This window comes from Myotis myotis, unplaced genomic scaffold (genome assembly GCF_014108235.1).
Source record: "Myotis myotis isolate mMyoMyo1 unplaced genomic scaffold, mMyoMyo1.p scaffold_m19_p_3, whole genome shotgun sequence".
Lineage (NCBI taxonomy): Eukaryota > Metazoa > Chordata > Mammalia > Chiroptera > Vespertilionidae > Myotis > Myotis myotis.
In genome coordinates this window covers 196770255-196784883 of record NW_023416335.1, presented here as the reverse complement: position 1 = coordinate 196784883, position 14629 = coordinate 196770255, and the positions used below count along the sequence as shown (strand labels likewise).

General features: G+C 41.6%; 1 protein-coding gene across 8 annotated transcripts in view; it reads right to left on the bottom strand.

Moving 5' to 3' along the window:
* Positions 1–14629, bottom strand: part of TMPO (thymopoietin) — a 33323-nt gene that overhangs the window by 16364 nt on the left and 2330 nt on the right. For 7 of the 8 annotated variants that reach the window (XR_004966229.1, XM_036300551.1, XM_036300548.1 and 4 more), the window contains exons 2-3: positions 4638–4764; positions 650–808 (exon numbers count right to left, since the gene is read on the bottom strand). Coding sequence is in view for 7 of the 8 variants with exons in the window: in XM_036300551.1 (XP_036156444.1) it covers positions 650–808; positions 4638–4764 (286 nt within the window). In the remaining variant the exon portion in view is untranslated. Of the gene's footprint in view, positions 1–649; positions 809–4637; positions 4765–10445; positions 10545–14629 lie in introns of those variants that run through there. The other variant, XM_036300550.1, reaches the window with a different exon arrangement.

Sequence of the window (14629 nt, the reverse complement as noted above, 5' to 3'; positions counted from 1 at the left end):
CTGCTCTGAAGTTGCCTTGAAATTAGATTATCTAGCAAAAACTGTCAATTTAAATGCCTATAAATAGAGAACAGAGAAAACATGCCATATGTAAACACTACTGCTATTTATTAATTACAAGGAATAAAACAGACAAGTGATAAGTGAGATCTTGGTAGTATAACAGAATAAAGAAAAGTGACAAGATTTAGCATGATATCATTTATATAGATCTTTTAAAGTACAAAGTAATACCATGTATTAGATAGATGCATATAAAAAAACATTTTAAAATGGGCTGGAAAGATAAGCATAAAACTAATGTCAGTGATTATTTCTATGTAGATGATACTTGGAAAGGGATAAGTGGGGGAACTTTGTCTTTATTTGTAATATTTTATTCTCTGAGAAAAATGAGATTTGAAGCAAAAAAGACACAGGTACTTAGGTAATTTTAGGTGACAGAAAATTAGACACTTGTACTTTTCTGTTTCTTAGAGTTTTCAACAAAAGCTACTTAAATCAAATTACTTGGAAAATTAATGATACAGTATGAAAAAAATGACATGTCTTGGTAATATCTTAAATTTTATCATCTGCATGGTTACTGTATCTTATGAGTCTGAAAAAAAAATCACATATATTTGATTAACATCATTTAGAACTTTACCTTCTTCATTGTCACTGTATCTGTCAGAATCATTACTTCCATTCTGTCTTGTATTTTCTGCTGAAGAAGAAATTGTTGGGAAAGGAGTAGAAGATCTTGAGTCTGTTCCTTGTTCCCTCAATTTCAACAGCTTTTTCTCATATAGCTTCCTGGTTGTTCCTGTATTAAGGCAAAACTCGCTTTAGTACAGTGGTTCTCAACCTTCTGGCCCTTTAAATACAGTTCCTCATGTTGTGACCCAACCATAAAATTATTTTCGTTGCTACTTCATAACTGTAATGTTGCTACTGTTATGAATCGCAATTTAAATATCTGATATGCAGGATGGTCTTAGGCGACCCCTGTGAAAGGGTAGTTCGACCGCCAAAGGGGTCGTGACCCACAGGTTGAGAACCGCTGCTTTAGTACTTATATTGTCTTGTTTAAGATCAGCTCAGACATTATCTTTAGCAACATTAAAATGTTACTTTCATTCTTTCCTTTCTAATTATTTAAGTGCTTAAAAATGAAAAATGAATTCTTTTTTATATAATTCTTTGCTTTTAACCTTTGCCTGAGGATGTTTTTATAGTTTTAGAGAGAAAGGGGAGGAAGAGGAACATCAATTGGTTGCCTCCCATATGCACCCCTACCTGGGAATAGAATCCTCAACCTTTTGGTGTATGGACTCCAGCCAACTGAGCCATCTGGCCAGAGTTGTATAATGAATTATTTTATAAAAATATATTTTCATAGTATTTTAACACAAAATTACAACGTTTCATTTATGGCATAGGATACATAGTAGATTGATATAGGTCCTTTTAGATAACCTACTTAAGAACCAGATAGGACTGAGTATTTTTGCCTCAAAAGTTTTAGAATTTGTGTATTTTCTCCAGTACTACATAATAGTACTTGCCTTTGTAGAAAATCTATTTTTTATTAAACGATTGTACTCATCTAAATTACTGGGATTAATTTAACAACTTGCCCAACCAGAGTGGCTTAGTGGTTGAGCACTAACCCATGAACCAAGAGGTACTCCAGTTCAATTCCCCAGTCAGGGCACATGTAGGCTTGTTACCCCATTGGGGGTGTGCAGGAGGCTGCCAATGGATGTCTCTCTCTCACTGATGTTTCTATCTTTCTATCCCTCTCCCTTCCTCTCTAAGAAAATCAATAAAAACATATTAAACAACAATAACAAAAATAGCCATCCAGTTATGGGAAAAGTACTATAAATCCATTTTTTAAAAATATATTTTTATTGATTTCAGAGAAGAAGGGAGAGGGAGAGAGAGATAGAAACATCAATGATAAGAGATAATCATTGATTGGTTACCTCCTGCTGGGGATCCAGCCCATAACCCAGGCATGTGCCCTTGACCAGAATCAAACCCAGGACCCTTCAGTCCACAGGCCGACGCTCTATCCACTGAGCCAAACCAGCTAGGGCTATAAATCACTTTTAAAAATGTAAATGTGTTTGGCATAACGTTGGTCAGAAGATACAAAACTTCAGTTATGCAAGATGAATACGTCTGGAAATATATAATTGTGTAAATTTAATGTTAAACCACATTTTATGAAAACTGTGTAACAGAAATTATAACAATTAGATGGCAAAGTAAAATTGAATATAAATAAACTTTTTGTTTAACCCTCATCTGAGGACATGCTTTACACAGAGGAAGGGAGAAAGAGAGAAACATCAATGTGAGAGAGAAACATTGATTCACTGTCCTCTATACTTGCCCCGACCAGATTGAATCTGCAACCCAGGTTTGTTCTCTGACCAGAAATTGAACTGGCAGCCTTTTGGTGCACAGAACAGTGCTCTGAGACACTCTAGATGGGCTAAAATAATTCTCAACACTTCAACGTCAATGACAATTTAACGCAAAAAAATTGCTTTTATTTTTTGTTTTAAACTAGCTGTATGTCTTCTCCTGATAAAATGATAATGTATATTTTTAGAAACAACACGTATCTCAAAATGTTATATAAGTAGTCTTGAGATGAACAGCTAAGGAGGGGGAAATGGGAAGATGTTGGTCAGAGGGTATAAAATTTCAGTTATGCAAGATGGGTAAGTTCTGGAAACCTAATGCATAACATGGGTCATAGTTAATGATACTGTATTATATACTTCAAATTTAGTAAGAAGTTAAACCTTAAGTGCTTTCACCACACAAAAGAAAATTATGTGAGGTGATGGATAAGTTAATTAGTTTGATTATGGTGATCATTTCACAATGATTATATATATCAAAACATCAAGTTACACACCTTAAATATATATAATTTTGTAAACTATATAGTTGGGGGAGAAAAAGGAATAGTCTGTATACCAACCAACATGTAGCTGGGGGAGAAAAAGGAATAGTCTGTATACCAACCAACATGTAGTTTGGGGAGAAACTCCATATAGCTGGGGGAGAAAAAGGAATAGTCTGTATACCAACCAACATGTAGTTTAATATATACTGACTAGAGGCCCAGTGCACAAATTCGTGAATGGATGGGGTCTGGCTGGCCCAGCTCCAATTGGAGGAGGAGACAGTGGGCGATTGGCCAGCAGGCCCAGCCCCCAAATGAAGGGGGGGGGGAGACCGATGAGGGGTCAGCGGCTGGGGGAGGTTGACCAGCCAGCCCCACCTGATTGGTGTGTGTGGGGGGGGGAGGGCGCAGCGATTGGGGGCAGAGCTGGCTGGGGGGAGGGGCCATGGGCTGACTGGGGTGGTGGGGGCCCATCAGGGGCACAGCTGGCTGGGGGGGGAAGAGCGACAGGCAGTTGACTGGCTGGCCCTGGCCCTGGAGTGGGTGGGGCCAGGGGAGGGGAGGGGCTGCAGGACATGGGCCAGACGGCCCTGCCCCCAATTGGGGTGGGGGGGCAATCAGGGGTGGGGCTGGTCAGGGGGAAGGGTAGGGTGGGGGGGCTGGCTGTCTCACCCTTGATCGGGGTGGGAGAAGCTGATCAGGGGTGGGACTGGCTAGGGGGAGGGGCTGCAGGAGGTTGGCTGGACCCACCCCCTGATCGGGCCAGTTTGCTGGCCACAGTGGGCATCATAGCAACCGGTCGTTCTGGTCGTTACAACGTTCTAGTCGCTGGCTTTTTATATATATATAGATAATAATACACATTTTTCAACATCTCCCTTTTGAATTTTAAATAAAATTTTAAAGGGGTATCAAATGTCTGCTGGTAATTATATTAATAGGCAAATACTATCTACTTAGATACAGTTGTTAAATAGAACAAAAGAAAGGCGCATTCAAAATCCTTGTTTGCTCCTACGCCTATAGGAGAAAACGAACCCACAAATCTCCAGTGTTCAAACTTTCACATAACTTATAAGATCAAAATATGTAGAACTTCCTCATCCTGAGGTTATATATTGCCAAGACTTTCTAAAATTAAGGCATACTCAGCCTTGCAAAAGTAACCAAATGATGGCAATTCAGTGTATTTAGTTCCAAGTTTTCTCTTTTTAGTTTGTTCAGGATATCATTCTTGAATTCTAACCAAAACAAGACTTTTTATGATTCTTCCATGTGCACATATTAAATTGGTTTTTCTCCCATTAAAAATAAAGAGAAAAAAGGGTCCTTTTAATAACTGAAATGCTAAGTATTGATTAACTTGAGTTATATTAACAAGTCAACTACTAAATTACTGATTTAAATGACTTTGGCCAGTCATGTTACCTCAGATTTTCCTTCACTGACATGTAAGACACATATTACCATGTGTCTCACCAGGTAATACAATAATACGAGCACATATGAAACAATCTCGACACAGAGGTGAGGTAATCTTGGAGGCTGTCTAGTACAATTCCCTCATTTTATTTCCCTTATTTATAGTTAAAAAAAAGTAAGGTCCTGGTCATAGAAATGATTGGCAGAGTGGCCATTAAAACCCAAAATTAACTGCTAGGTAAGAAGGAAAAACAATTTGGGGTACTACTTCACAGAAAAGATATTTGAAATTTTGTCAACTTACCCACAATAGGGCCAGGATTCACCCCATACTTTACAAGCTGATCCAGAAGATCTTCATTAGTGAGTTCAGTTACATCTAAGTCATCTTTATCTTCTAGTCTGGGTTTATCAGTTTTCTTTGTGGCTTTCTGTAAACAAAGTCCAGTTATCATTTCAATATGAATTTTAAAATGTTCACTCTATGTACAATGTATAAATAACACTATGTACAATAAACATGGAAATTCACCTTCAAGTTGATTTATAGTTATATTAAGCCTCAGCCATTTGACTAAATTAAAAGTAACTCATTGTTTGGAGATATTTTCTAAGTTTGGTTATAATTACACAAACCTAGAAGCTAATCAACTCAATTTTACAGACATTATTATTATTTTTTTTTATTGATTTCAGAGAGGAAGGAAGAGGGAGAGATAGAAACATCAATGAGCGAGAATCACTGATCAGCTGCCTCCTGCAGCCCCCCACCGGGGATCAAGCCCATAACCTGGGCATGTGCCCTTGACTGGAATCGAATCTTTAGTTCGCAGGCCGATGCTCTATCCACTGGGCAAAACCAGCTAGGGCCAGACTTTACTGTTAAAACAGTCAATGTGGGCTAACCTGTCTAAAGAGGAGGTGATGGCATGAAAAATTCAAACCAGTAAAATGGACCGAATTTAAATATTTTCATCCAGATAACTGTAAATACAATTCACTACTGGCCTTTTAAAACATTTATAATATTTAAATGTTTAAGTTAATCTAGGAGTTTAAGACTTTACCATAAAAATATATAAAAATGATTTCCTTTAAACAAGTACATCAGAATTTACAAAGCCTAAGTGAATATTCTTCTCATAATATAGTGACTTTAATAGCCAGTTTTTAACCGATGAAGGAAGTTAGGCACATCATTTCTGACAAAGCCTTTTTGCCATACTTAGTTCTATATGACCATTTCATTACGAATACAGTAGTCTGCCCTTATCCAAGGGATATATTCCAAGATCCCAGATCTATATGACCATCTCATTAAGAATACAAAAGTCTGGCCCTGGCTGGTGTGGCTCAGTTGGTTGGGTGTCGTCCCATGCACTGAAAAGTTGCCAGTTCGATTCCTGGTCAGGGTAAATGCCCAGGATGCAGGCTCAATGCCTGGTAGGGTGTGTGCAGGAGGCAGCTGAATGACACTCTCACATCGATGTTTCCCTCCCGCTCCCTTAAAAAAAAAAAGAAAAAAAGTCCGCCCTTATCCAGTGGGTGCCTGACACTGCACATAGCACTGAACCCTATACATACACCATATTTTCCCCATCCATCCATCCATCCATCCATCCATCCATCCAAAAGCCCAGCCACCAGAATGACGATGGAATGACTGGTCGCTATGATGCACACTGTGGTGGAGAACCAGCCCAATTGGGGCCCCGATCATCCCCACAACCTCTCACGGCCCCTCCCCTCGGCCAGCTCAGCCCGATTGGCAGCCCCAACCCCAATCGGGGGTGGGGCTGGCTGGCCAACCACCTGCGGCCCCTCCCCCTACCGACCTGATTGGCCCCCATTGGGATGGACTGGCCAGACCCCACCCGTGCACAAATGTGCACCAGGCCTCTTAGTCCTATATTGCCGGGAGCCGGTCCATCCTTGCTGTTTCAAGGGACCTGGCATATATGGCATACTGTTCTTAATATGTTTGCTCACCTTCTTGGCACTATGTGTTTTAACCAAGGTCTCTGAGAAAGGTTGTTTCCCCAGGTAGGGATTTTCCCCTGAAGTTAGGGAGGGAATAAAACCTCTTAACTAGTGCCAGGCGGGCAATTAATCACTTTAACTACGAACAATCATGCTTAAGCTACATAATCTTTACTCCCTGGAATGGAGATAAGAAACGCCCTAGCCTTTGTAATAGAGATTGATAGGATTGAATCAACTGGTATAAATACAGATGTAATAAGACAGCAAGACACAGAACTTAGAATACGGAACCAAGAGAGCCAGAACTTAGAACACAGTCAGAACTTAGAATACAGAACTTAGAACACAGAACGGAGAGATGGAACCGAGGCACAGAACCTACACAGAACGTTCTCTAGAGACAGAAGAACTTCGCTGGAGAGAACATGGCAAAAGATCCTGGACAGAAACTGGCCTCAGAACCTAGAGACAGAACCTAGCGAGAGAACATGGCAGGGGATCCTGGACTGAGCCTGACTGCAGAGATTGGCAAGAGAACCTGACTAGAACCTGGTGACTGAACCTGGCTGGAGAACCTGGAGAATCTGCCTGGAGAACCTAGCAAGACAACTGGCCACAGAACCTGGCTGGAGATCCTAAGCAGAACTTCGCTGGAGATCCAGACCAGAACTTGGCTGGAGATCCTGGCTGGAGATCCTGGCTAGGCTGCTGATCAACTGAACGCTGTCTCCGTGTCCTTCCTTCTTCGCCGACTCCGTCTACACCTTTGGGGACCCCTGGACCTGCTGGGGTTGGACCCCGGCATATGGCGCCCGAACAGGGACCCCTAGGTAAGCCCCACTCTCGGGATGGATAGGACTCCACCATAGGAAGAGGGTGGATAGTCTTCGCCGACTCCATCCACACCTTTGGGAACCCCTGGAACAGGATTCCCCTAGGTAAGCCCCCCCCCATTGAGAACCCCCACATTCGGGATGGATAGGACTCCACCAGGGTACTTCAGACCCCCTATAGAGGATAAGTAGGGTAAGAAGGTGGATAGTACAGAACTTAGATTGAGAAGATGTGCCATACTGAGTCCAAAGAAAGAAGACTGTGTATTGATTCTTAGATTGAGAAGATGTGCCATACTGAGTCCAAAGAAAGAAGACTCTGTATTGATCTTTTAACACATATGCTTGCTAGCAGAGGAATTAAGGTTACTCCCAGTCAGACAGAATGCTTTATACAAGAAGTATGTCCATGCTTTTCTGAGGAAGGAAAGGTAAATGTAATGGCATGGGAGGAGGTAGGCCCAAGGAGCCTTATCCTTAACCCCACTGCAGCCTTTCCACCCCGGGAAAGTGCAAGATTGGCAAGCTCTCCCTGGGGTGATAGATCAGGACTCAGGTAATAGCGGAAAGCGCCAATCCTACTCTTAAAATGGATACAAGAGAGCACTTGGGGTTTTTTCTTTTTAATGCCTGCTTTTAAAAAAAATAAAAAAGGGGGAATTTGCCGGGAGCCGGTCCATCCTTGCTGTTTCAAGGGACCTGGCATATATGGCATATTGTTCTTAATATGTTTGCTCACCTTCTTGGCACTATGTGTTTTAACCAAGGTCTCCTCTCTGAGAAAGGTTGTTTCCCCAGGTAGGGATTTTCCCCTGAAGTTAGGGAGGGAATAAAACCTCTTAACTAAGTGCCAGGCGGGTAATTAATCACTTTAACTATGAACAATCGTGCTTAAGCTACATAATCTTTACTCCCTGGAATGAAGATAAGAAACGCCCTAACCTTTGTAATAGAGATTGATAGGATTGAATCAACTGGTATAAATACAGATACAACAAGACAGCAAGAGCCAGAACTCAGAACACAGAATGAAGAAGACAGAACTCAGAAGAAGGAACCTACACAGACAGAAGAACTTCGCTGGAGAGAACATGGCAAAAGATCCTGCACTGAACCTGACTACAGAAATTGGCAAGAGAACCTGACTAGAACCTGGTGACTGAACCTGGCTGGAGAACCTGGACAGAACCTGGCTGGAGAATCTAGCAAGGGAACATGGCTACAGAACCTGGCTGGAGAACCTAGCAAGAGAACATGGACACAGACCCTGGCAGGAGGTCCTAAGCAGAACTTCGCTGGAGATCCAGACCAGAACTTGGCTGGAGATCCTGGCTAGGCTGATGATCAACTGAACACTGTCTCCGTGTCCTTCCTTCTTCGCCGACTCCATCCACACCTTTGGGGACCCCTGGACCCGCTGGGGTTGGACCCCGGCACTATATAATAAAAGGGTAATATGCAAATCGACCAAACAGTGGAACAAATGATCACTATGATGCACACTGACCACCAGGGGGCAGACGCTCAATGCAGGAGCCGCTGAGCTCTGGTGACTTGGCAGCGGCAGCTCTCAGGTGATGCACCCCAGTACAAGAGGAGGGAGCCCGATTCCAGGGTGTGTCACCCAAGAACCGCCCTCTCGCAATCCAGGACCCCACAGGGGATGCTGGTTTTTGGCCGATCCCCACAGGACAGGCCAAGGGACCCCACCTGCCGGAGGGACCGGCTCACTCCGCAGACGCCCTTCAAGCTGAGGTGCTGCCCCAGGTGCAGCCAGCAGGGGAGGGACCTCAGGAGGTTGGCTCCAGGGCCTGTCCAGCCCTTCTCACTTAGTCCTGCCCCACCCCGCCAGCCACCTTCTAATTAATTTCCTTTTAATGTGCACGAATCCGTGCACCAGGGCACTAGTACATATATACCTATGAAAAAGTTTAATTTATAAATTAGGCAAAGAGATTAGCAATAACTAAGAATAAAATAGAACAATTATAAGTACAGCATAATGAAAGTATATGAATGTGGCCTCTTAAAATATCTTAGTGTATTATTATATGTATAGTGTGGATACATTGGACAAAGGGATGATTCATGTCCTGGGTGGGACAGAGCTAAACAGTGCAAGATTTCAGTCAGTATGCTACTCAAAACCGTGAAAAATTTAAAACTTATGTGTGAACTGTTTATTTCTAGAATTTTCATGTAATATTTTTAGACTGGCTAATCAAGGGTAACCAAGGGTAACTGAAACCATGGATAAGGGGAACACTACTATAGTTGAAAGAACATGGAACAAGGTTTGAGAGAAATTACAAAGGAATTTTTAAGAATAATTTAAGAATGGCAGTATCTACTGGAAAAACTATGTAAACTTCTAATGGCTAAATGGCCACAAATGTCAAAGTCAATGTAGGCCCTGATATTTAAGCAGAACAGTTAACACATGAAATACTTTATGCAAAAGGGCAAAAATCATAAAGTTGTATAAACTGCTTACTTTCCAATGATGGAGAGGGGGGGAGTGGGGAGGAGGGGAAATCACATTATTTGGCCATGGATTAGAATTTCTACTTTTTTAACCAAATAAAAACTTGAATACTTTAATCAAATAAAAATTTGAAGATAAGATTATAAGACATTATTTAAAGAGAGCTGCTAATAAGAGCAATGATATCAATTTAAGGTAAATAATAAAAATCTGGCTGTGATAAGTTAGTGAGGGTACTTTCAGAAAGCTTTAATATACAAGGGTGGGCAAAAGTAGGTTTCTAGTTGTGAGTATGCAAAAGTTTATTCTTGTATTATTATTTATTACTTATTGAATTATTTGTATTACAATTTTAAACCTACTGTTGCCCACCCCTGTACATACTGCACTTATCTTAAAGCAACCCACACCTTGGTATCAAAATAGTTGCCTAGAGCCTCAGAGTTCAATCTATCAAAGCCCTGAAGTCTCTTTAGATAAAAGACTTTTAATCAAACAGACCTAATCCCATGTTGATGATCTACTTGAATTTTCCAAAATGTGTGGATAGACTAGAAAGAAAAACTCCACTGTATAATATAAATACCTTAAAGAAAAACAATCAGGTACAGATTACTTGTAGATAATCCCTCCCACCATAAGAATGTTCAAACGCTACTATCAACAAAACATCTAGGATGTTTTACAGGCTCACTCTGCAGTGTGGGGCATGCAAGAGGCAGCCAATCAATGGTTCTTTCTCATCAATGATGTTTCTATCTCTCTCTCTCACACTCTGTAATAAATAAAAATATATTTTTAAAAGTCTTACCCCAGTATGAGTCCTAATCTTGGGCCTGAGAATCTGTATTTCAATAAGTATCAGGTGATTTTTGGATGCAGCATTTAATAACATAGCAGAAAGCAAGAGTCTTGTAATATTTTTCTCCCAAACATCTAAAATAAAGAGTGCCTGAGCCCTAGCCAGTTTTGCTCAGTGGATAGAGCGTCAGCCTGCGGACTGAATGACCCCAGGTTTGATTCTGGTCAAAGACACATCCTGGGTTGTGGTCTCAATCCTCAGTAGGGGGAGTGCAGGAGGCAGTTGATCAATGATCCTCTCTCATCCTTGATGTTTCTCTCTCTCTCTTCCTCTCTCCCCCCACTCCCTTCCTCTCTGAAATCAATAAAAATATATTAGAAAAAAAAAAAAAAGAGAACAAGTGCCAGACACAGGAATAGGTACTTGATAAGTTATTTTGTTGAATGTATGAAAGTGTCACCTGGGGAGAAAAAAAAGTCGCATATTTTAAAAAATCCATTAAAAAAAATCTTTATTGTTGAAAATGTTACATATGTCTTCCCCCCCATTGAACTCTCCCCACCCGCTCCCGCCCCCCAAAAATGCATTTGTTAAAAAAAAAAATAAAGGCTTATCAAATCGAAGCAGGAAACCAACTCCCTCATATTTTCTTAAAATAATGAAAAAACGACAGCTGTACAAAGAAATATTAGAGGTTAATACATTGGAATAAGGTAAGTTAAATTGAGCAGGGGTTCATAACAGGCTGCTTGATTTTTATTTATTTATTTTTAAGATATATTTTATTGATTTTTTTTACAGAGAGGAAGGAAGAGGGATGGAGAGTTAGAAACATCGATCAGCTGCCTCCTGCACACTCCCTACTGGGGATGTGCCCGCAACCCAAGGTACATGCCCTTGACCAGAGTCGAACCTGAGACCCTTGAGTCCGCAGGCCGACGCTCTATCCACTGAGCCAAACCGGTCCGGGCTTGATTTTTATTTTTAATTTGTAGGAAAATTTCAGAAAAGTAATGTCATTTTATGAAATGTCAACTTTAATAAGAATAAAAATTGGTAGACAGGTAGTGTGGTATACATAATTATCAAGCCAGCAGTTTCAGTGAGGAAGAAACCATTAGTTGTACTGATTCCTGTCTTCAGAAAGCTTTGTTACTTTTAATTAAATCATGTTAATCTCTTAGTTTCATTCAGTCAAAAATACTCAGTGCCTAGTAAGTGCCAGGCACTGTTCTCCAGTTTCTTCCCAACTACCAGGTGATCTCTAATATCCTTTTCAACTTTAAAATCCAACAGTTGGGATGGGAGGAGAAGGGTGTCCTAATATAAGGTGACAGGAGATGTGATTTTGGGTAGTGGGCACAGAGTGTAATATACAGATCTTCTAACATAGAAACCCATACCTGAAACCTGTATGTTCATGTTGACCAATGTCACCCCAATCAATTTAATAAATATATATTTTTAAATAATAAAATAAGCCCTAGCCGGTTTGGCTCAGTTGATAGAGCGTCCTCCTGCGGACTGAGGGGTCCCAGGTTCGATTCTGGTTAAGGGCACATGCCCAGGTTGCAGGCTCAATCCCCAGTAGGGGGCGTACAGGAGGCAACCAATCAATGATTCTCTCTCATCATTGATGTTTCTATCTCCCTTCCTCTCTGAAATCAATAAAAATAATAATAAAATAAAACCCAACAGTTGTATAGTATCACCTAAGAGTTACTTATTTTAAAATCACTACCATTAGTAAAGATGAAGTATAATAATTATTGTTATGAAACAGATTTTAGTGAATACTTATATACCAAGCTGTTTTCTAAGTACCTTGTATGTACAAAATTAATGAACAATAAAAATCCTATGAGCCCTAGCCAGTTTGGCTCAGTGGATGGAACGTCGGCCTGCAGACTGAAGGGTCCCAGGTTTGACTCTGGCCAAGGGTACATGCCCGGGTTGCGGACTGGATCCCTGGTGGGGGCGTGCAGGAGGCAGCCAATCAATGATCCTCTCTCATCATTGATGTTTCTATCTCTACCTCTTCCTTCCTCTCTGAAATCAATAAAGATACTTTTTTTAAAAATCCTATGAGATGGATACTAATATTCCCATTTTACGAGAGAAAACTTAAGTACACTTTTGCATGGGTAACTCAGGCATTCTGCATAATATGCTGTATAGTAACACTTGAATAGACTATGTATACATCACTTTCACAAACTTACCTCACCCAATTCTGAAAAATATATTATGGTAACACTGTATTGTTCTGGCATTAAATAGAAACAAAAAAGTTTAGAAATCATGTTATCCTATATAATAAAAGCCTAATATGCAAAGTGTCCGACCCTTCGCTGGACCAGTCACTATGATGCGCACTGACAACCGGGGGCAGATGCTCCGACAGGTAGGTTAGCTTGCTGCTGGAGTCCAGCCAATTAGGGCTGGGGGAGACAAGCCGGGCATGCCCTGGAACCCTCCTGTGGTCCCTCCCCAGCCCCAATCATGCACCAGTGGGGTCCCTCGGCCTGGCCTGCGCCCTCTTCCAATCCAGGACCCCTGAGGGGATGTCAGCCGGTTTTGGCCCGATCCCCCATAGGCCAGGCCGAGGGACCCCACCAGTGTACGAATCCATGCACCGGGTCTCTAGTACTAGTAGTAGTAGTAGTAGTAGTAGTAGTAGTAGTAGTATAAATTGCTGAGCACTAGATACTTTCAGAAATGCAACCTACTGTAAGCCTTAACGTAATTAAGTAGCTATTAGATTATTTCTATTTTCCAAATGAAAACTGAGTATCTAATGGCCAATGTTCATTAAAAGTCATCTAAATAAGCAGCTGACCTAGAATTTAAATCTATAACCCTGATTCAGAAGCCTGTACACTTAACACCTTATTGTAGAGTCTGATGGCCAATTTATGATTTAATTAATATGTAGCACCATTAGCATACTTTTGTTGTTAATCCTCACCGGTGGGTTTTTTCCCATAGATTTTTAGAGAGTGGAAAGGAGGAGAAGAGACACAGAGAGAGAAACATCATTGCCTCCCACCCGGGGGATTTGAGCCTGCAACCGAGATACATACCCTTGACTGGAATCGAATATGGGATGCTTCAGTCAGAGAGCTGATGCTCTATCCACTGAGCCAAACTGGCCAGGGCACATAGCATACTTTTTAATGTTTTGTTTCATGTCTTCATATATTTCCTGGTAAGAATTCATAATCCTGACCAGAGCAAGACCATTCAAGAATGTTATGCTCGCCCTAGCTGCTTTGGCTCAGTGGATAGAGCGTTGGCCTGCGGACTGAAGGATCCCAGGTTCGATTCCGGTCAAGGGCATGTACCTTGGTTGCGGGCACATCCCCAGTCGGGACTGTGCAGGAGGCAGCTGATCGATGTTTCTCTCTCACTGATATTTCTAACTCTCTATCCCTCTCCCTTCCTCTCTGTAAAAAATCAATAAAATATATTTTTTAAAAAAGAATGTTATGCTCGCCGAAACCGGTTTGGCTCAGTGGCTAGACGCTAGAGTGTCGGCCTGTGGCCTGAAGAATCCCAGGTTCGATTCCAGTCAGGGGCATGTACCTTGGTTGCGGGCACATCCCCAGTGGGGGGTGTGCAGGAGGCAGCTGATGGATGTTTCTCTCTCATGGATGTTTCTAACTCTCTCTCCCTCTCCCTTCCTCTCTGTAAAAAATCAATAAAACATAATTTTTTAAAAAAAGGAATGTTTGTGCCCTGGCCAGTGTGCTCAGTAGTTAGAGCATCAGCCCGTGGACATAAGGGTCTCAAGTTTGATTCCTGGACATGGGCATATACCTGGTTTGCAGGTTGAACGGGCTCTTGCAGGAGGCAAACAATATGTCCCTCTGACGACCTCACCACAATGCTGCTAACCCCCAACTCTTTTCCAGACTCCCTCCCTTCAATTCTCTAAAAATCAACAACAAAATATCCTCCATTGAGAATTAACAAAAAAGAATGTTTGGCCCTCGGTTAAGAATTAACAAAAAAGAATGTTTGGCCCTGGCCGGTTGGGTCAGTGGATAGTGTCAGCCAGGAGACTGAAGTATCTTGGGTTCGATTCCAGTCAAGGGCACGTTCCGGGTTGCGGGCTAGATCCCCAGTAGCGGGGGTGCAGGAGGCAGCCAATCAGTGATTTTTCTCTCATCCTTGACATGTCTAGCTCTCTC